At 47.7% G+C, this 19,253-nt stretch overlaps 2 protein-coding genes across 7 annotated transcripts; both read left to right on the top strand.

Annotated features, from left to right (window-relative positions):
• The first annotated feature begins 500 nt into the window (after positions 1–500).
• On the top strand, positions 501–9,841 carry LOC104695742 (CCHC-type zinc finger nucleic acid binding protein). 5 transcript variants are annotated; one of them, XM_039558992.1, is made up of 5 exons: positions 501–616; positions 6,992–7,111; positions 7,384–7,476; positions 7,658–7,856; positions 8,775–9,841. In XM_039558992.1, exons 2-5 carry the CDS (start codon positions 7,009–7,011, stop codon positions 8,890–8,892), a joined length of 513 nt encoding a protein of 170 aa, XP_039414926.1. In that variant the 5' UTR covers positions 501–616; positions 6,992–7,008; the 3' UTR covers positions 8,893–9,841. The 5 variants fall into 5 exon arrangements, with proteins under 5 accessions (XP_039414926.1, XP_039414923.1, XP_039414925.1 ...); XM_039558989.1 differs by having other exon boundaries at positions 505–616; positions 7,381–7,476; positions 7,655–7,856; XM_039558991.1 differs by having other exon boundaries at positions 508–616; positions 7,381–7,476; positions 8,775–9,771.
• An 884-nt stretch (positions 9,842–10,725) lies between these two features.
• Positions 10,726–19,201, top strand: ISY1 (ISY1 splicing factor homolog). 2 transcript variants are annotated; one of them, XM_039559250.1, is made up of 11 exons: positions 10,726–10,810; positions 11,187–11,208; positions 11,876–11,927; positions 12,746–12,811; positions 13,239–13,281; positions 13,447–13,559; positions 13,754–13,871; positions 14,578–14,700; positions 16,543–16,646; positions 17,185–17,271; positions 18,411–19,201. In XM_039559250.1, the coding sequence occupies exons 7-11, from the start codon at positions 13,769–13,771 to the stop codon at positions 18,516–18,518; spliced, it is 525 nt and encodes a 174-aa protein (XP_039415184.1). In that variant the 5' UTR covers positions 10,726–10,810; positions 11,187–11,208; positions 11,876–11,927; positions 12,746–12,811; positions 13,239–13,281; positions 13,447–13,559; positions 13,754–13,768; the 3' UTR covers positions 18,519–19,201. The 2 variants fall into 2 exon arrangements, with proteins under 2 accessions (XP_039415184.1, XP_039415183.1); XM_039559249.1 differs by lacking the exon at positions 10,726–10,810 and adding an exon at positions 10,828–10,845.
• The last annotated feature ends 52 nt before the right edge of the window (positions 19,202–19,253 follow it).

Genomic DNA, 19,253 nt, shown 5'->3' with positions numbered 1-19,253 from the left:
CGAGCAAGTCTCGCTTGGGGATGGGGGGTTTTCTCCCGGAGGCTTTGGGCTGCCCGGCTCGGCGCGGGAATCTGGGCAGGACAGAGGAGCGGGGCCGAGCACGGCTCCCCGCTACAACATGGAGTCACGGCGCGCAGCGGACTGGGCCGGGCAGTGACAGGCGGGGAGTGAGGCGGGCAAGGGCTCCAATGCTCCCGCCGGCCGCTCGGGTGCGGGCGGGGCCTCGCCGCCACTTCCGAGGCTCCCCCGTGCCCGGGCTCCGCTGAGCGCAGCGCGGGTAGAAGCGGGCGGTGAGTCACGGGGAAGCAGCGCGCACCCAGCGCCGCCATGGCCGCCCCGCCCGCCCCCGGCCTGCGCGCGGGAGGCGCGCCCCGCCCACCGTCCGGCCGCCGCCGTTGGGTGTCCCCGTCCGCCGCTCCCATTGGCCGCCCGCAGCGCCGCTCTGCGCCCATTGGCCGAGGCTGCTCCGGCGAGCCGTGCGCACAGCGGCGGGGCGGGGTGAGCCGTCGGGCCGTGTGCACACCGCGTGTGGCGCAGGCAGCGGGACCGGCGGGGCCGAGCGGGCGAGCGGAGCTGAGTTGTGCGGGGGCTGCGGCCGCGGGGAACCGGACCGCAGGTACGGCCGGGAGGCCGCGAGAGAGCCTTAGGGGAGCGGCCGGGGGTTCTGCGGGGCCCCGGGGCGGCAGTGAGGGCACCGTACAGGACGGTGATGGCGCTGGCGCACTCCGGCCTAGCGCGCGGGAAAGTACGGCCGGGCGGGCGCGGGCGCCATTCCCGGCACTGTGGTGCGCCGGGGGGGGCCGTGAAGGCCGCTAAATCCGAGAGGGCCGCGGGCCTGGAGAGGGCGGCGGGCGGCGGCGGGTGAGTCAGGTCTGGGTTCCGGGAGAGCCCAGGGAGCCTGCGCCGCTCGGCGGAGGGAGGCCGGGGCGCTGGGCGAGGGGGGGCCCGCTTCGCTCCGCCCGGGCGCGGCCCGGGGAGGTCTCACACTTGGTCTCTTGACCGGGGGTGGGGGGCGGCGGGGCCGGGGCAGCACTGCACGTGGCCGCCTGGGCGTGGGGAGGGGAAGCCCGGCCCGCCCGCCCGTGAGCCAGCGAGTTCGGGGAAGAGAACGTTCTGTGAGAGTCTGGGGACTGCGGAGAAGGGACTGGAATTAAAATTTTTATTCATTAAATTGTTTTGTTTCTTTTTTGCATTTTATTTTGAGTCTCCGCTAAACTCCCGTCGGCGGGGCCGAGCGGGGCCGCGGCCCGCGCACCACGTGGTTCCCCACGTGTGAGGCTCTGCCGGAGACGAGAGGGTCGAGGTGTCGCAACTGTTTGCTCCGACCACAGGCACGGACGGTGGCCTGCTCTAAATCCAAATGTGACCTATAAATGGATAGGAAAAACAGCCTGTGCCATCTGCAGATCGCGGGCTGTGAGGCGGCCTTTTATTTGAGTTCCTGTCGGGCGTAGTTCTCAAGTAACCGCTGTTAGTCATTTAGGAGCCAGCGTTGTCACAACGGTTTATTAAACCTAATAGTGAGTTCTGCTTTCCTTTGTACACTCAGTGGGATCCCATTGCTACGCAGCACTGGGGTTGCCTAGTCCGTGTTTCCTTCTTCAGTGCAGACTTGCCTAGAGAAGCAATCCTACATCTGTCCTCAAAGTGAAGAGGTTAAATAAGTTCACCCGGGCTGTGTAACAATTCTGTTAGTTACAGGTTTAACCTGCCGCTTAATCTGACTTTGTTAATGTCTGGGCTGATTTTTATGTTTAAAGCCTCACATGTTGTTCATGGTGTTTACTTTAAGTTTGAAATTTCATACAGATAGACAGAAAAAATTAAAGGGGATGGTGGTAAAATGTGCATATTTGGTAAATAAGGTTTATCCCTTTCCATATTAACGAGTATGGATAGGCAGAAAGTGCTTCTGAGTCACTTCTTGATGAACTTTTGTTCTCTTTCTTGTTTGTGTCAACACAGATAGCTAAGAATTACTTGTCTAATTGGAGTCATGGTGTCCTTTTGTCCTGGTTTCTGGTTCCTCTTGAGTCTTAGTTAATGTTCAGCAGTCCTGGGTCAGCTTAGCTGTGAAATGTATTGAGGGGTCCCAAAAGGAATGTAGGGATTGGCTTTTCACTTCTCTAGGTTTCCTTGAATTTTTAAACTAGTTTCTTTCAGAATTGGAGTATTGTTATCTGCTGGTCAGAATACTTAATTTTGTATCTTGTTTTAGTGAGAACAGAAGAGGGAGACAGGAGCATCACTAACTCTGTGGTAGCAGGTTTTCAGGTTACAGCGTGGAAATTAACTGCTAAATATTGAGTGGCTTTGGTGACAGTCATGTGTCCTGTGTTCAAGAATTCTTACATGTTGCTTGGGAAACAAAAACTCCTCATATATGGTACTTCCTGTAAAATGAGTAATGCTTTTTGACTTCTCTTTTGAAACTAAATGCTAGACTTAGGGTTAGCAGGCCTTTCTGCCCTTTCAGTGCTCTAGAGGACAGCAGAGCTGTCCTTCCTGTCACGTTGGGGTTTCAGCATGCTCAGCTCTGGGCTGGCTTGTCCAGTTCAGGTGTGGTGGCGTGGGTTGGTCACAACAGCCTGGGAACATCCTGCTGATTTCCCAACGCGTGCCTCTGATAGAGATGCCTTGCTGAAGGGCTCTACGTGTGCTGGCTCGAGCAGTGGCTTTTATCTGCTCTGTCCTTTGATTGAAGGAGTGAAGTCCTGCTGATACCAACTGCGAGTGCTCTGCTTGTAGGTGAAAAGAAGCACTGGTAAGTAGAGTGAAGAGAGTTGCCCTGTTCTGTTGTGCTTTTGAATCCTAAGGAGCTGGTGGTATCCAGAAGAATCCTGCATAATCTCAGAGGTGAAGTTCGGCTTCTTTTTTACTATGAGGAGCCTGAGTTGTATTTCAGTTTGCTAAATTAACTTCTTCCTTGGAGGGCATCTAGGCTAAAAGCCATAAAATAAGGAGTATTACAGTGGAGTTTTCTGGCAGTTTTTTACATCATTGGGTCTAGAAGGGCTACTAAAACAGATTTGAATATTGCTGAATCTTGTGCATGAAGGCTGGAGATTAATAGCACTTCTCCTGTTCTAAGAGTCTTGAAGATGTATTAACTGTAAAGCTGCAGAAAGACACAGTCTTCCCCTTCAGAGCATGAGACAAGAAACTTCTTGTGTCAGAGGTGTCTCCTACAACCAGGAGAATCACAAAGAAACTCACTTTGAAGTTTGGTGCTCAAGTTGCACTCAAAAGCTTCAGTTGTGACCTAGGAAAGCACTGTGGTGGCACAGGGATCTTTGTCATCAGTCCCTGCTGTTTAGCAGTAGGGCCATCACAGAACAAGGTCTAAAATTCAATCTTAATAATGTTTCAGCTTCCAACTGCAGTTAGAGAGCTCTGTAGGATAAGTTTAGGTTAAATGACTGCCTTCTCCCCTTTCTAGAAAGGTAAGGTTTGAGATGAGAAAGCATAACTAGACTCGAGTTTCTGGACAAGTTCTGGGAGCTAATCCTGGACGCAGTGCCTTGCTATATCTTGCAAAATTTGACTTGTCTCAGAAATGCTAGATGAGGCCGTAGTTGTGATTTGTTTTCCATTACTACTTTTCCTGCCCTGGTGAGGTAAAAATCTGGTTCTGGTATGTGAGGAGGGAGGGAACGATGACACACGGACAGACAGGACAGGCTGCTTTGTGTAACACATCTGAGCTGCGGAAAACAGTGATAGCTGTGACTGAAAACTTTCCAAGAAGACTTAGGTAGCTTTATTGCAGAAGGCTTACTTAAGGTGGCCTTGATAGATAAAAGGAACTGCTGGAAACTTGCCTGTGATGACAAAATGGAGGAGTATTGACTAATAGAGAAGTGTTTGAACTTGGGTGGTTTTTACTGTACTCATTTTTTTCTCTTGGAAGTAACTGAAAACTGTAGTGGTGTCCAAAGTGCTTGGAGGCTCTCCATTTAAGGACTTGTCTTCTGAACCAGCCTTTTCTGGATGTTGCTCCTTGAAGGTGGCTGTTGGCTTTCTCTGAAAACTGAATCCTAACAGTTCACGCTGCTGGGGAATTTTGTCCTGTGTTAGGCTTGTTAGAGTGCAGGCAAGTAAAACCAGTGTCAGCTGCAGCTGCCTCTCACTGGTGAAACCATTTGCAGTTCCAGATCCTTTACAGGAAGGATGCAGAAGTGCAAGATGGAAATACTGGTGAAGAGAAACTTCAGGCAAACTGTTTGGATAGTCTTTAAGGTGTCTGAGGATGGAGCAGCATGCTTTGTAATCACACTTGTATGGCAGCTGTAACCTTCCACTGCTCTTGAGCTCAGGGGGAAAAGGGGCCTCTGAAGATAGAGCGTTTTAAATAAATCTCAGTCTTGAACAATCCTTACACAGAGACTGGTGTTTAACTTTAGATTTCTAGTTCAGTTTGTGTAGTCTTTACCAATTTGCTGTATAGCAGAGAAAGAGACACTTGAGGTTTTCCTTTTGAAGGGGCAGTTAAAAAGAAAAAAACTCTTAAATCAGATTTAAAACTTCTCTTTGACATTCCTTTGGGGTAGTGAGAAGTAAGCTTTTGTCCATCGTGCAGCTCCTGACCCGGACTGGCAGAAGGACAGACTAGCTGTAGGCTGCCATTAATCTTGGTATAGAAACTACCCACTGTGTATCTGAAGCAGGTCTGGCTCACCTGTCAGATACTTGTCTTTTACCATGTGTTAACCTGACTGGTTCTCTCGTGCTTCATGTGGGGTGCTGCCAGCAGGACTCAGTCCTGTCACGTCGTGCTGGAGTCTCAGGTTCATGGTTGGGAGTGAAGTCTGTTCTGATGTGCTGCAGTTCTGTTACAGCTGGTGCCTACTATTTTGCTCTTTTTAATAGATCTTATGTTGCCATTTGATAAGGTTTTAATGTGAGGACTGTTTAAAAGAGTTGCAATGAACTCTTTATCTGCATATAATAAATATATATATTATATAAAATTTAGAGACCCCATCTTGGCCCTCTTGCAAACTAAAAGCAGCAGCATCCACTGTGGTGCCTGAGCCCAGCTCCTGCAGTTGGCTTTGCTTGTGTTTTTCCTGTTCTGCAGTGTCAACACAGTTGCTATGAAAACAGGGATAAACAATGGCACAGTGAGTGCCAGCTGCTGCCAGCAGAGCAGGCAGTGCTCAGCCCTGGGTGTCCTCAGAAGACGCTTGGAAATCTTGAACGCTGAGATGAAGCAGAGAAGACTGAGTTTGTAATGTGTGAAATCAAGTGAAACTCTTTAAGTGCTCCAGCAACCAGTTGCTTTAACTTTGTTTAGATGCATTTAAGATCTTCTTGCAGCCTTTCACTCCAGAACTTCATTTTGAGGGCAAAAACCATCATCTGGTCCAGCTGGAAGTTAGACGTGGGATTACAGAGATAACATGCTAAAGTATGTATCTCTTGTATTTTAAATTCTCAGCCATCTGCTGTGGTTGGAATAATCACTTCTCTGCAGAAGTCCATCAGAGAGAGGAACTGCTTGGAGAGAGGAGTGGATAAAAAGCCACAGTAAATTTTTGAAACATTGGGGTACTTTGGAAATAGCTAAGTAACAATTCAAGTTTAGATACACACTCTGTATTTAAGAGCTAAATGTCAGGATGCTAATTCTGGTTCCTTCTGGAGCTCATGTGTTGTTCTACTGCTCCTGTAGTGGCTTTCTTCAAGACTCAACTTCTTGATGTTCTGTAATCTGGGATGGCCAAGGGTCTGGGAGGAGGGGAAACATTCTGTAATGTGAGTAAACTCCAGGGTTACAGGGGGATTTCCTTGAAGGGGGATCAGGTAAACTGCCAGGCATGCCAGATAATGATTCTACTTCTGTTGGGTAAAGAATAATGAACTGGGAGAGAGCATGTGAGGTATTTAAACTTCAGGAGACTTCATCAAAACAAAGCTTGATAAGTGTATTTTTAGAACAGTGTACTTTAAACTTCTCTTCAAGCACACTTTTAAAAAGACTTCAATTTAAATGTGTAACTTCCTTGTTCTTTTCTGTCTGGCTCTGGAAGTGTTGTGTGAGTGTCCTGCAGCTCAGGGGAGGTGTGGCAGTGTGAGCACAGTGTTGAACCTGTCCCATCCTCAGTGGGCTCTGCAGGCTGGCTTTGCTCATGCAGTGCTGACCTCCATTCCCAATTTGGGCGAAGCAGGGATTGTGGTGTCAGACAGACCTGCCTGTCTGATGCTTCCAGAGCATTCTAGGGATGTTTTCCCAGTTAGCCTTCTACATAGTTGGCAAGTGTCTGCTGTCTTAACATCTTAAAACATTTTCTTTCATGTATACCTGGAGTGGAATATGCATCCTGAGCTGTAAGTTAATGACAAGTTGTAATTTTGCTTTTCAGTGTTTACCTGCTGTTAAGGTCATAAAAGACCTAAAATCTTCAAATATTAAGCTAAGGGCTTTTGAATGCTTTTTGGATTAATACTGCCTATTCTTACACTTAGCTTCCAGAGTGAAGCCTGGTTAGTCAGTAGAGGTGGTAGCTGCCAGGGAGATGCTTCAAGAGAAAATGTAACAACTACCAGGAGTAAGTAACTTGTAGAAATTGAGTAACTGGCTTTTGAGTTTAGCTCTCAGCCATAAGGAAGAAGGTGCTTTACTGAAAGGGATGATGACATTAAGGCTGGTACTACAGTAGTTTGGGGAATTTCCTTCTCTTTTTCCCTTTCCCTGAATGTTTTGCAAGTTTTTGACCCAGAGGTTGGCTACAAAATAATTGAAAGAAAAGTTACATAGCACACTGTCTGTTCAAAGCTGTCTTGCTCCAAGCAAAGTGGAGGCAAACTTTTATCCTCAGCAGTGGTTTCAATGGTCATGATACTATACAATAAAGCATTGACTTAGCTGGAAGTCCTGTATGGTTTGCATTGCCTTTGCTGGGAGGCTGGGAAACCTCTAAGTCTCTCATTTTAATGTAGCCTTTGGCTGGGGGCAGAGAAGGTGCTCAAAAATGTCTTTCTTGCTCAGACAGGTGATCTGCAGCCATGAGCAGCAACGAGTGCTTCAAGTGTGGCCGTACTGGCCACTGGGCCCGGGAGTGCCCCACTGGGATGGGCCGTGGCCGTGGGATGAGGAGCCGTGGCAGAGGTGAGTGCTGGCTGTGCTTTTCTGTTTGTTTGGACAGTGATCTCCAGCTGGCTGCTGTGTGTAGTGTGTAAAACTGGCTCTGGCAGACCCGAGTGAAGAAGTTGGGACTCAAATTGGTAATAAGAACCAGTGAAATTTACCTCGACCTAAGAGTTTGGCCAGGGGCTCTGAGAATGAAGCTAACTTGTCAATTCAGTTTGTGATTAATTCTTAAAAGTATTCTGAACTTAATATTTATGCCTTTTTTTTTTTATTTTACCTATTTCAAGCAGGCTTCCAGTTCATGTCTTCGTCTCTGCCGGATATCTGTTACCGCTGTGGTGAGTCTGGCCATCTTGCCAAGGACTGTGATCTTCAGGAGGATGGTAAGTATCACTAAATATTCCATCTCTTCTGTGCCACAGGCAGAGCTCTGTGGCTGAAGAGAAGGGTGGGTACAGGGATTCCCTGGGAACAGGTTGTGCATGTGCCCTGTTCACAGCATGCTGCCCCTTGCACTACCAAGGTTTTATAGTCTTGTTTGGTATGTTTTTCTTATTGTGGAAGCCTGCTATAACTGCGGTAGAGGTGGCCACATTGCGAAGGACTGCAAGGAGCCCAAGAGGGAGAGGGAGCAGTGCTGCTACAACTGTGGCAAGCCCGGCCACCTGGCCCGCGACTGCGACCACGCAGACGAGCAGAAGTGCTATTCTTGTGGAGAGTTCGGGCACATTCAAAAAGACTGCACCAAAGTGAAATGCTATAGGTAAGGACTGGCAGGAGGCAGCTGCGAGATGTGCCTCAGGTGCTAGATGCATTCTGTGTCTGGTTTTGGGTAGGAAATACAGCTCACACTGTGACTAGGTACCAGTTTCTTTGAACAGTTACCCACTCTTGTTCAAAACTGAGGCTTAAACATGTATTGGCAAGGTGGAGTACAGATTCCATGATGTATCTCTAGATGGCCACCCAATGCAGGTGTTCAGTCAGTTGAGCTGTACAGGAGAAAGGGCTGTGTCCTTTTGCAGAAGGTAGCAGGAGGTACTTGGCTATGGCACAGAGTTGGGTAGCCTGTGTGTTCTGCCAGAGCTAACAAACTCCAGCTGTACAGCCCAGCTGACTGGCACAGCCAGCCCCGGCAGGAGCGCACTTAAGATGCCTTGGTAATGGGCACAGTGAATAGAAGTGGGTGTTACACTGGTTTGAAATGCCATCTTCAGAGTGTTGTCTGGTTTTTGAATGCAGGCATATACCAGAAACAGCACGTTCCTGAGAGCAGTATTCTTCACCCCCACCAACATTCCCTTCTGTGGAGGAAGGAGAGAGAACATGGTGTATTCGAGTTAAAACTAATTATTCTCAAAACAAGGCTAAACTGTAGGCATAAGCATTGGGAACAGGCAAAACCCAGTACACAGTTGGGGAAAAAAACCCGCAGACACACAAAGCTGATGATGTACGGTGATTTTGGCATATTCAGTGATTAATGTGAGTTGATTATTTGGGAGCAGTTCATGGCTCTGCTGAAGACAAACCTGCCTCATGTCAGAGAATTCTGGAACACAGACACAGAAGCCTTGAATGCAGGACTAGTGCTGCATGAAATTGAAGTAGACAGTGTTCTAACAGTAGGATTGCTCCTCTGAGTGTTGTGGCTGTTGTGACACACGCTTTGCTTTTGCAGGTGTGGTGAAACTGGCCATGTAGCCATCAACTGCAGCAAGACCAGCGAAGTCAACTGCTACCGCTGCGGCGAGTCAGGGCACCTTGCACGGGAATGCACAATTGAAGCTACAGCCTAATTATTTTCCTTTGTCGCCCCTCCTTTTTCTGATTGATGGTTGTATTATTTTTCTCTGAATCCTCTTCACTGGCCAAAGGTTGGCAGATAGAGGCTACTCCCAGGCCAGTGAGCTTTACTTGCCGTGTAAAAGGAGGAAAGGGGTGGAAAAATCAACTTTCTGCATTTAACTACAAAAATGTTTATGTTTAGTTTGGTAGAGGTGTTATGTATAATGCTTTGTTAAAGAACCCCCTTTCCGTGCCACTGGTGAATAGGGATTGATGAGTGGGAAGAGTTGAGTCAGACCAGCAAAAACCCTCTCTGGGTTACAGGGAAGTGATCCTATGCAGGAGGAAAGAAATTCTGGAAGTGTCTAAACTTCCTCATAACTTTTATTTTACTACAATGGCCTTGGATTGTCTGACCTCAGTAGCTGTTAACACCAAGTGATATCTGCATCAGGCCCTACCTAGAGCATATAGCTGAGTGGGAGTAAACAAACAAGATGCACATGCCTGTTAATGGCCATGAGAGAGAGAGAGAGAAATCCGAAATAAATCTAAAAGTAACAGTAATTCAGTCAGTGAACGTTAATGTTGGAGATACAGAACGTAATGGGAAGCTTTTGAATAAATATCTCAAAGTCAATCTGAAACCCAGACATCAGTGCTCATAGCATATACAATTTGGAGCTATTCAGGAGTTGCAAATAAATGCATTTTCACAGAAATCAAGATGTTATTTTTGTATACTATATCACTTAGACAACTGAGTTTCATTTGCTTGTAATCGGTTTTTAAAGTAAGATGGTAAGAGCAATTGAAGTCCTAGAACATAGAAAATGTAATTTTAAACTATCAATAAAGCTGGAGGAGGAAGGGGAGTTTGGCTAAAGTTCCTTTTGTTCATTTTTGGTTTTCCTGTACACAGTGCAAAATAACATATTAAAAGGGGTATGTGGAGGTTCAGCTTGGCCTTTTCTTTTGTGCTGTCTCATATGAAGGTCCTGTCTGCAGATGTTCATGGCAGTGGGTAGTGGGGTCTGGATGGGGGCTGAGTACATCTGTGCTGGTGCAGTTCAAGCATTTTGTGGAAAAACCATTACAGGAGGCACAGGGGCTGCTCAAGGTGCAGGGAGTTCCAAAGTGAGTACTGAGTCCTGTCCAGCAGTTCTTGAGCCTTCACAGTGGCACTGAGAACTTCAAGCATCTGCACTGGCTGTGTCCATGGTTGTGGTGTGTTGGTTCACTGGGGGTCAGGGAACACTGGCAAGTTACACAGCTGAAAAAGGAGCTGATGAACCGTGGATCTGCACATCCACTCACTCAGTGAAGAGAGAGGTGGCGTGCAGGAGCTCTTGGCTGACCAGCACTTCACCGTAAGGCAGGACTGGAGAAGGGGTGTCCTAACATCTGCTGGGAAGATTGGGCTTTGCCTGGAGCCAGAGCGAGATTGCTCATCGGGAATTGGGTGACCGGACAAGGGGGAAAGGGTACAAACTGAAAGAGGGGAAATTTAGATTAAGTAATACAAGGAGCTTCTTCGCTTGTGAGGGTGGGGAGGCCTTAGCACGGGGTGCCCAGAGAAGCTGTGGCTGCCCCTGGGTCCCTGGAAGTGTCCAAGGCGAGGCTGGACGGGACTGGGAGCAGCCTGCGGTAGCGGCAGGTGTCCCTGCCCGTGGCAGAGGTGGCACTGCAGGGTCCGTAAGGTCCCCTCGCACCCAGCACCTTCCACGGTCCCCTCAGCGCCCTCACGGCGCTTCCCGGCAGCGCGCACGCGCGGCGCGGGGTCACGCGCTGACTTCTGCGCGTGCGCTGCGAGCGGGGCGCGCAGCGCGTCCTGGGGAGAGGGGCCGGGTTCAGTTCCGGGGCTCGGAGCCGCTGCGTGCGCGGAGCGTTCGGCGGGACTGAGGGGCTGCGGGGCACGGCGGGACCATGGTGAGTGCGGGGCTGCGGGGCACGGCGGGACCATGGTGAGTGCGGGGCTGCGGGGCACAGCGGGACCATGGTGAGTGCGGGGCTGAGGGGCACAGCGGGCTGCGGGGGCACGGTGGGCCGTGGGGAGTGCGGGCTGCGGGCACGGCGGGGCCGTGGGGAGTGCGGGGCTCCGGGCACGGCGGGACCATGGTGGTGCGGGGTGCGGCATGGGGGCTGTGGGGAGTGCGGGGGTCCGGGGCCGCTCTGCAACGTGTTGTCCCCTGGTGCCACTGCCCGGCGGCGGGCTCGGAGGGGACCGGCCCCGGCTGGGACCGCTGAGGGCGGGGAGCACGGCGGGGCGGGGGTGACTGAGGGCCGCTCTGTTTGTGTCTTGCAGGCTCGGAACGCGGAGAAGGCCAGTGGAGTGCGGGCGGGGGCACTGCAGGGCGGGCTCCGCTTGTGGCGGGGGTCCACCTCGTCCTGAGGCTGCGGCTCGACCTGGTCTCACACATCCGTGCCCGCTGGGTGTACCTGATCTCGCACATCTGTGTCTGCTGGCTGTGACTGGCTGGCCCATAGAACTCACTGTTCAGCCTCTTTTAAAGCACTGACAGTTTAATGATGCTTTTGGGTACTTGGTTGTTCATGTGCTGGTCCAGAGGCAGTGGGAGTAGGAGGGCATCTGCACACAGGTGCCTGGTGCTGCAGAATTCCTGTAGCTGTGCTGGGTGGTTCTGTGCAGGACTGACCTTGGAGCAGTGTACTTGTACCCCTGCAGGCCGGGGGATAAGTGCACTGAAATATGTTGTAAAGGACCCTTGTGGTTTTAGGCAGTTCCTATTTTGGGAACAGGGATGCCAGGCCAGATAGGAGGAATCTGTCAGCGCTGCTTTATTTGAGAAATGAACCACTGAGGATTTCTAGTGTTGAGACGTCGTTAGCTGGAAGAGCTAGGGGTGCTCAAAGAATGTGTTCAAGCCTTTGTTTTGTACAGACTGTGATTAAGTCCATAATAAACATCCAGAGCAAAACTTGTTCTGGTTGGAATGTGGACTGGTGAAAGTAAATGTGCTTTCTTCTCTTTAGGACGGCCTTGGCAAGATTTCGACAAGCCCAGCTTGAGGAAGGAAAAGTCAAGGTGAGATGTAAAAGCTCTGGAGGTTTGGTAGCTCAAGTCAGGGAGGAAGGCAGGCCTTGTTCAGAGCTGTGTTGGGCCACAGGCCAGGCCCAGGTGTCCTGTAGGAAACTGACTCCTGTTGGAAGGAAAATATTTTATCTGACTGCCTTTCACAGTCACTCAACCAGGAAACTTCTCCACTACAGTTGCTCTGAACTTTTTTACTTTTCTCTTTCATATTGTATATTATGCAGAGAAAGGGGGTTTAATACCTGTTAATAAAAAGTAGAGCTTTTAGTAAAAAGGCAGAGCCTTTTAATAAAAGGGGAAAGGGACAAAATAACTGCACACAAATCCCTAGAAGCAACATGAAGTATTAGTTTGTGTAAGCGAGCCACTGGAATGTGAAGAAGGTATTCTGTATAAACTGGAAAAAATTACATTAGTTAGTAGTAGCAGTTGAGAAAGGCTTAACCTTAAGCAGGTGGTATGTGCTGAAAATGTTGAAACTGTCCTGAATGGAACATTTGTTGCATTGGAGAGAATTGTAGGGTGTTTTAAAAAAAAATCAGGTGAGATATTTTGGTTTGGATAAAGTGGATTTAAGTAGGTTTTTATAGTCTGTGATAGTTTAATTTGTCAGGGCTGTAAATCATTATTGTTTTCCACTTACTAAAAATCCATGGGAGCAGAAAAAAAAGCTTCAGAGGTTTTTTTTTACTAAAAAGCCTTGGAACTTGGTAGCATAATTTGGGATTAATTGAGCAGTAAAGCCTGTGTGAAATGCTGTGTGTCAGTGCTCAGCTGAATTCGATGGTGTGTGGTTTTCTGTCAAACAGGAGCGAAGGCCTTTCCTCGCATCAGAGTGTAATGAGCTGCCCAAAGCTGAGAAATGGAGGAGACAGGTAATGTCAGCCTGTGGATTTTCTAATTCTGTTGGGAGGTGGAACTTCAGCACTTCCTCTTTAGACAGCCTGCTTACAAAGGGTTTTCCACACTTGTCAGTACCCTGACAGTTAAATCATAGAATATCTTCTAAGACTGTACAGCTCAGGGTTCAAAGCAGGTCCTACCACATCAGATTGCCCCAGGGCCATGTCCAGTTGAGTTTTTTAACATCTTCAGGGATTTGGATTCGAGCTTTTTGGGGCTGCTGTTCCAGTGTTTGGTTTTCTTAAGATAACCCTTGAATTTAATTAGGATTTGTCCAGTTTCAACTTGTGTTTTGCTGGTACTTGTCTTACTGTCATGCACTTCTCAAACAATTTGGCTCTGTCTTCTCTGTACCCTCCACCAATTTAGAAATGAATTTCTGTGTTCTTATTTGACCAGATCATTGGGGAGATTTCCAAGAAAGTGGCACAGATTCAAAACGGTAAGATTTTTCTAACTATGTTTTATTTTTTGAATCTCCAGTCATAAGCAGTTACAGTAAAAATCCCATTTCATGTGAACTACACTGTTTCCATTGAGTACATTCTGAAATTCCTCTGGTGCTTCTGTGAGCTGCCTGATTTATTGTCCTTTTCCTCTTTGACAGCTGGGTTGGGTGAATTCAGAATTCGGGACCTGAATGATGAAATAAACAAACTTCTGAGGGAGAAAGGACACTGGGAATACAGAATAAAGGAGCTGGGAGGTCCTGATTATGCTGTAAGTGTGGAATATGTTGTACTTCATGGTTGTTCTGCTTACAAGCGAAATGACTGCTGAGAAAAATATGCAACATTTAGTTACCCATGGATGGCTTGGCCAGTGTTTATTAGAGGGGATCTTTCTTCAGCCCCTAAAAATGTTTGTTTGTGTTAGAACAAAGTTTTAAACTATGAACTCTGTTTATTTTCCAGCGGATTGGCCCGAAAATGTTAGATCATGAAGGGAAAGAAGTTCCAGGAAACAGAGGCTACAAATACTTTGGGGCTGCAAAGGATTTGCCAGGAGTTAGAGAGCTTTTTGAAAAGGAACGTAAGTAAAGAGCAGCTCTTCCCAGACATGAATCTGTGTAGTAGAACATCTTGAGTAAAATGCTGTTGTAGTTTGTGGGGAGTGCTGGTAACAGCATTTCTGAACGTCCTAGCTCAATGAAACACTGAGCACAGGTAATTAATTAAGTGCTTTTTCTTTGGGCAAAGAGCACCCTTGGCTGTTTGCAATTAAGGAAATCTAGAAAGGAGTAAACTGGGTTTAGAAAGGTTTCTGCTGGGAGTTCCAAATGATAAGGACTGATGTCCTATGGGAACTTCCCAGCATAACAGGTGAACTTTATTGAGAAGCTGTAAATAGTACTTGGAGTTCAGGACCAGAAAAAAATGGTGAAAGAGGGAAAGCTGGGTTGAACATCGTTTTAGAAGCAGCTTTCATTACAGAAAAAACAATGTAAGGGGATGAAACTTGGTCATGGAATGAGTGGGAACAACTTGGGCCTGAAAGTGAGGCAAAGACAAATTATGGGAAGTACTCCAGGATGTGGTGGAAGCATTGGGTCGTGTACTGGAACTGGCTTGTGCGGGCCAGAGGGTGACACCAGTGCTCCCAGTGCTGGCAGCAGTCCCATCGTGCGGGCTATTGGCTGCAGCCAGGCAGCTGTGGATGCTGTGAGCTTGGGGAGGGGCTGGGGACACGGAGCAGGTGATGGAGGTGACCTGGGTGGGTGACAGTGGTGTTCTTGCAGCCCTGCCACCCCCACGGAAGACTCGGGCTGAGCTTATGAAAGACATCGATGCCGAGTACTACGGCTACAGGGATGAGGATGATGGGATCCTGGAACCCCTGGAACAGGAACATGAGAAGAAAGGTATGTGACATTCCAGACCTGCACAGGTCAGCCCAGGAAGGGGTGATGATGGACTCTGAAGTTAAGGAACCTCTTTCTTCCCCCTGTGGGCCTTGTCTTGTGCTTAGCTGTCAGACTTTGTCACATGCATATCCAAATCACTGTAAGGCATTTCAGGGGGCAGGTGCTTTAGAGTTGACTTTCACCTTTACTACTGTAAATGATTTAATATTTTAGCAAGTCATTCACTACTGAAGCAAAAACTCCTTCCCTCCCCTCCTTTTTCGTGCTTAAGAATGTAGAACAGTGGGTTGCAGCAAGATCTGTGGAGCCTAAGCAGTTCTCTCCCTCCCTCGTGAAAACTGACCCTATCATCTGTTTCCTGTCTCACCTCATTATTTATTCATCCATAAACATAGCTGGTTCCTTTTCTGGGAGATTAGAGGGGCCTGTTGGAAACCCTGCAGTCTAGGTGGGCTGTGTTAATTTATCGATGTCATCTCTATCAGGGCTCCCTCACATCTGAGTATTTTTCCTTTGAAACCTCTTCTTTCTCTATAGATAACACTTACCCACGTGTCTGCTCACATAGTTTTCTAGCATTGTTTCTACTGACTTCCCTGGTGAAGACACCAGGATTATGAGTCTTAGTTCCTGAAACTCTCTTCAAAACTCAGCACTGTGTGCCATTTTCTGGGATTTGTGTAGCTCTAAGCAAGAGGGCACAGACCAGTTTTAAAGTTTCCTAAGTAGTTCTCTTAGTGCTTTTGCTGAGCACTGGCTGATCCTCACAGTTATCCCTTCTCCATGGGTGAAGCATTCACAGAATTCAAGGTCATGCCTGGTTGGTTAGATGGGAGGGCAGGGAGGAAGGGGGCTGAAGGAAATGCTTCACTTATCAGTGTCCTGCAGCAGAGCCTGGAGCCCTAAAGCCTGGGAAGGGGAGCTGGCTGCAGGCAGTCCATAGTGCAGGAGGGGAAGTTGTGTGGTGAGAGTCCCAACAGCTCCCACTCAGGGTCTGTCCTGCACATCCTGCTTGTCTGGGAGCTTGCAGTTTTTACCTTGTTAAGTAAAGTTTTTGTGAAACAAAGTATTGAAAAAAATTTCTTAATTTGGGGTTCCTTTTCTCGTAGGGAACCACACACAAACCATGTGCCACTGGTTAGGTCTTGCCCTCTCAGGGAGAGCATTTTAATGTGTGATCTGTGAGAGCTTGGGGAATGCCTGCTGGCTCCTGTTGCTGTAGGCATTTCCTACTGCCAAGATGCATTAATCTGGCACCTCTGTAGCATCTTACGCACTGGCCATGTCACTTGTTAAGCTTCTTAAAACTTGTTTTAGTGCTCTTACTGTCACTCTGCTGTAATAGAGATGCAGCAGCCTGGCAGCTTCCACTTAGCAGCAAGGTACAGAACTGGGATTGTGCTAAAACGTAAGAGAAATACCCTCCAAGATGGAAAAAGAGACTTCCGTGGGTGGTCAGTGTAAGGAGCATTATCATGTTTAATTAGCCTCACGGTGATCAGCACCCCTGTAGCTGCTGACAGGCTACAGAGCTGTAAGAGCCACTTAGCCTGCTCATGTGACCCTGCTGCTCAGGTCAGGAAGTAGGCTGGTATTTATCTGTGACATTTAGAGTCCAAAATGTACTCAAATGAAGGCATTAGCAAGTACCACACTGTGACAGTGTGTCAGCATACACTGATATATTTTATTACATATTACATCAAGGTTCTACAGGGTGTGGTACTGATGTAGAGGATTTAGGCAAGAAGTTTAAGTCCATTGGAAAAGCTCTGGCAATAAGACCATGCTGCTCTAATGGGCTCTCAGCTACCTTTGCCATTTTCCTTTGCTCCCCAGTTATAGCAGAAGCAGTGGAAAAATGGAAGATGGAGAGAGAAGCACGACTCGCAAGAGGTGAGGAGGAGGAGGAAGAGAACATCTATGCTGTCCACGAGGAAGAGGTAGGGGATGGCTCAGGTGATGTGACTTTTCATGTGTCTTCTGTGCTCCCTTCTTGGACGTGGTGTTACTCTGCCCAAGGCCTGTTTGCTGCTGTCCTGCCCCTCTCTCCACCTGACCCACTACACAGTTGTCCTTGTTTAGTAAGAATCAGTAGGAGGGGAGTGCACATGGCTCAGGTTCAGGAAGTGCTGGAGGCTGGCAGCTGGAAGTCCTTTCAGTGGAGTGAGAAACACTTGCAGTCTTCTTGCTTAGCTGGCTCCTCTTCTGTTCACAGCTTCGCTGTGGCAGCCACAGTTATGGAAGGGGAGGATTCATGCCCATGCCACAGCAGAGCAAAGGCCATATTAGAAATGGAAGCAGTAATGCTGAAAATGTCAAGGAGCAGGATCAGCATGTGATCCTTGTCGAGTTCCTGTGGTGCTGGATCCCCTTCACCCATTCCCATGCTCAGGTTCCTTCTGGCAAAGCAAGTGAAAAATGTGGGTTTTTTATTATCTCTATATAAAAAAAATTTGATGTGATTTTTTCACTTTTTAGTCTGATGAGGAAGGTGGCAAGGAGAGAGAAGGTGAAGACGGCCAACAGAAATTTATTGCACATGTTCCAGTGCCAACTCAACAGGAGGTAAGACATAACAGCACTCAGCTGCAGAGATGCACACTTGCTTTTGCAAGACACATCTTAATTTACATCAGGTCATCAGTCAAAGTGCCCTAAATTTGTTATTTCTGTGACTCGACTCTGCAGCTCTTGCAAATGCTACAACCCTTTTCATCTGAGAATTTCCAAAACCTTCTTAAGTGTTCCATAAATTGGGAAGTGCTGTGGTGCTATTATCAATAACTAGGATTGCCTACTACATCTGGACTGTGCCTTTTTTCTGATAGTCCGACTTACTTTGTAATTTAATGGGATGATTTCTGAATTGCAGGCTTTGCTCTCATCAGTTTTCTAAAATTATTTTGGTGGCATGACCTTGAACTGACTATAATATTTTGAAATTGCTCTAGGGTGTATATTACCTGACCAGTAACAGGTTGTTTGAAGAATAATTCAGGCAAAAATATTCTGGAGTTGCTTAGCTGATTCTCTTTCTTAGTGACAAATCACTCCATACCTGCTGCCTACAGGATTATGCCTTCTAGATGCTAAATTACTAAAAACTAAGGTTCAGCACACTCATTGTGAGAGATGCTGTGTGCAGTTTGGACAAATGTAAAACATTACTGAGTTAAAACAGGTCTTGCAGGTTGTTGTTAGTAGATCTTTGAAGTATGTGCTTCGTAAAGAACCATGTTGGCACTTCTGGCAAAATGCAGGGCAGAGGTTCCTGGCTGTGGCTGATGTGAAGGGCACACTCACTAACTGTGACTTCAGAGCTGTGGGCTCTGTGGCATAGCCCCACGTGTTCTGCATTTCCTAAAGCTCTAGCTGAGAGAATTGTTTGGAACAAAACCCAAGTGACTGAACTGAGATCAGAATGGAATGGCAGCTAACAAACACCCTGAGTAACAAGGGTGGCAGCAGAGATCAGAGAGGAGGCATCTGTTTTACTGCTTCTTTTGACTCCCAAGAGCTTCCGCTGAGTACTGAAAAAGATTCTCCTGACTCATCTTAGTTCCACTGCTTTGACACCAGTTCACAGCTCCAACTTTCACAGGCTCTTTCCTGTGGTTTTCTCCTTCCTGTGTTTTTCTATAGCTGAGCATCTGAGGTTTCAGCATCTCAATTGAGCTGAATCCATCCTATTTTTATCTCTGCAGATTGAGGAAGCTCTTGTACGGAGAAAGAAGATGGAGCTGCTCCAGAAGTACGCCAGTGAAACCCTCCTGGCACAGAGCGAGGAGGCAAAGACACTTCTAGGACTGTAACATTGCACCAGCATGGCCTGGTTTGTGTGTAATCCCTCTGAAAGCAACAGGTTCCTAAGTTCTGGTAGCAATGGGTTTAGCTCTGAAAGTCCCTTTGGATGTGGAGTAAAAGGCTGGAATTACAGTGTGGTGTGCAGAAGGAGAAGCCTCATTCTGCTTTCTCCACTAGGATGACTTGCATTCACTCCAGTGCTGGAAAAGGTCAAACCTCGGTGAACTTGTCTCTGTACCCAACAACTGTCTTCAGTGCTTTCAGTTTGGGAAAGGCTCTGTGCAGTGGGGCCTCTTGCAGGTAGAACCACACCCAGTGATCTCCTAAATGCTGAAGGAAAACCCATGGTGTTCCTGCCATCGTGTCTGCTCTGTCCTGACTGTAAGTGTGCACATCTTCTCACGCTGGGTTTTGTTGAGCTGAGAAGGAACTTACACAATTACACCTGCTTAGTTTACCAGAATAACCTGGAACCTGTCTAGAGGTACCTCGAAGGCAGATCTTACGAGTGACTTTGGAGGAGATTTGGTTCTTTCTAAAACACATGCAATGTCTAAAACCTGTTACCTTTTTTGTGGTTTGTAACTGTGCCTGGATGAACTGCTTAAATGCTGGATATTCCAGCAGCCACTGTAAAAAACTTTGCAATACCTTGTTCAAGTCTTTTTAGTAAAACTTAATTCAAACATGATGTCTTGTTTTATTCTAGTTCAAAGGATTGTGGTGATTCCCTAATGGTAGCC

The sequence above is a fragment of the Corvus cornix genome, chromosome 12 (assembly GCF_000738735.6).
Source record: "Corvus cornix cornix isolate S_Up_H32 chromosome 12, ASM73873v5, whole genome shotgun sequence".
In the NCBI taxonomy this organism is placed as follows: Eukaryota; Metazoa; Chordata; class Aves; order Passeriformes; family Corvidae; genus Corvus; species Corvus cornix.
The sequence above is the reverse complement of the archived record's forward strand: the minus strand, read 5'-3'. Positions and strand labels throughout refer to the sequence as shown.

Bases quoted from the DNA above. Each gene is read 5' to 3' on its own strand.
- LOC104695742 (XM_039558989.1), top strand. From the start codon at position 7,009: ATGAGCAGCAACGAGTGCTTCAAGTGTGGCCGTACTGGCCACTGGGCC. The intron at 7,112-7,380 runs GTGAGTGCTGGC...ACCTATTTCAAG, and splicing joins GATGAGGAGCCGTGGCAGAG to CAGGCTTCCAGTTCATGTCT. The intron at 7,857-8,774 runs GTAAGGACTGGC...TTGCTTTTGCAG, and splicing joins ACCAAAGTGAAATGCTATAG to GTGTGGTGAAACTGGCCATG.
- ISY1 (XM_039559250.1), top strand. From the start codon at position 13,769: ATGTTAGATCATGAAGGGAAAGAAGTTCCAGGAAACAGAGGCTACAAA. The intron at 16,647-17,184 runs GTAGGGGATGGC...TTCACTTTTTAG, and splicing joins ATGCTGTCCACGAGGAAGAG to TCTGATGAGGAAGGTGGCAA. The intron at 17,272-18,410 runs GTAAGACATAAC...TTATCTCTGCAG, and splicing joins CAGTGCCAACTCAACAGGAG to ATTGAGGAAGCTCTTGTACG.